The sequence below is a fragment of the Myotis davidii genome, unplaced genomic scaffold (genome assembly GCF_000327345.1).
Source record: "Myotis davidii unplaced genomic scaffold, ASM32734v1 scaffold471, whole genome shotgun sequence".
Taxonomy (NCBI): Eukaryota; Metazoa; Chordata; class Mammalia; order Chiroptera; family Vespertilionidae; genus Myotis; species Myotis davidii.
In genome coordinates, this window is record NW_006283354.1 from 854,204 (window position 1) to 855,856 (window position 1,653).

General features: G+C 49.7%; 1 protein-coding gene across 1 annotated transcript in view; it reads left to right on the forward strand.

Moving 5' to 3' along the window:
* The window catches only part of NEUROG1 (neurogenin 1), a 907-nt gene extending 718 nt beyond the window's left edge, over positions 1–189 (forward strand). Inside the window, exon 2 of the mRNA XM_006753569.1 lies at positions 3–189. Within this exon, the coding sequence (XP_006753632.1) occupies positions 3–189 (187 nt within the window). The remainder of the gene's footprint in view (positions 1–2) is intronic.
* The last annotated feature ends 1,464 nt before the right edge of the window (positions 190–1,653 follow it).

Below are 1,653 nucleotides of genomic sequence, written 5' to 3' on the forward strand. Positions count from 1 at the left end.
GACGCGGAGTCCTGGGGTTCCGGTGCTGCCGCCTCCCCATGTGCTGCCGCCTCCTCACCACTCTCTGACCCCAGTAGCCCTGCCACCTCCGAAGACTTCTCCTACAGTCTTGGCGACCCCCTTTTCTCCTTCCCCAGCCTGCCCAAAGACTTGCTCCGCACAACGCCCTGTTTCATCCCTTACCACTAGGCCCTTTTTGGACACCTTAGCTCTCCCTTCCCCCAGGTAACAGGCAGTTGTAGTAGATGGGGCCCCAGCTGCAGCCTCGGGACTCCCAGTCTAGGCAGAGGGAGGAAGCAGGAGCTTTAAAGGGATGGGGATACCTGAGCCGCTTGTTAGGTCGCTTCACCCTCGCCATGGCTTCCCCTTGGTCTGTTTTCTCCAGCCCTCAGCCCGGGGCCCCTTCTGCTCGCCCCTAGACAGCCTTCCCTTTTGCACTTTCTGAACTCCACAAAACTTCCTTTGTGGCAGGCTCAGAGCTGACCCCAGCCACCACTTCAGTGTGATTTAAAAAGGGACAGATCAGCCCCTGAAGACGAGGTGAAAAGTCAATTTTACAATTTGTAGAACTCTAATGAAGAAAAACGAGCATGAAAATTCGGTTTGAGCCGGCTGACAATACAATGAAAAGGCTTAAAAAGGAGAGACAAGGAGTGGGCTTCATGCATTATGGATCCCGACCCCCACCCTGCAGGCTTGGTCTAGGAAGAACCAGAGACTCTTGCCTCGGTAGCTATTCAGGCACTGGGCTGGAGAGTACTTTAATTTATTCAAGATGCTTCATTCATATGAAAATGTATTTTTGTACATAAAGAATTTATTCTATTATAATGAGCTATCAAAGTTTACATTTTTGTACTGCAGATGTTTCATGTAAATAAAAACTAAGTCACCAAGTTTCTTGCCTAATGTTGGTGTCTCTCTGGGGCCTTTCTTTCCTTCCCCTGGCTGTTCAACCACTAAAGTGAAACACTATCCCCACCCACTTTCAAATCCTCCAGTCAAAAACAATTAAAAAATAAGATACACCTGATTTCCACCAAAAGTCAGATAAAGACAGACTAAGGAGTTTATGATCCATCATTTCCTTTCACCTAATAAACACAAGGGAGATCTTTCAGGCTCCCCATAAACCAATTAAGACTTTTTAGTGGGGAATTAGTCCGGATACTCAGCTACCTGTAGAGGTAGGGGCGGTGGGAGAGCCTTTCTTTTGAGGAACTCCACATCAGCTGGCTCTGTGTTTCAAAGAGAGGGGGATTAAAAAGATCAATACAGTGTGACCACTGGCTAGGAAGTCCCAGTGACAGGTGGGCCTAGCTTGGGCAAGCAGAAGGGCCCACTCTTATATAATAGCCTATTTTGAGGGGGAAATTGACTTGTAAACAATGCCTCCAAATTGTTGTCCATTGAAGCTGGGATCACCCTGGCTGTGAGGTGTGAGATGAATTACGCTGGTGTGGTGTCCCTCGGTGAGGTGTGCAGCTGCCTAAAATTGTGGGCTAGGGTCCTGCACCTCCCCTCCCCCCACACACATGCTGTACCCACAATGGGGGGGGGGAGCAAGCAGTGGGCTCAGTCCTGGCTTGCTCAGCCAGTCCTTGGGTAGGGGGGGCAACAGCCAAAGCTTTCATTTGCTGCCAGAGAGATCAG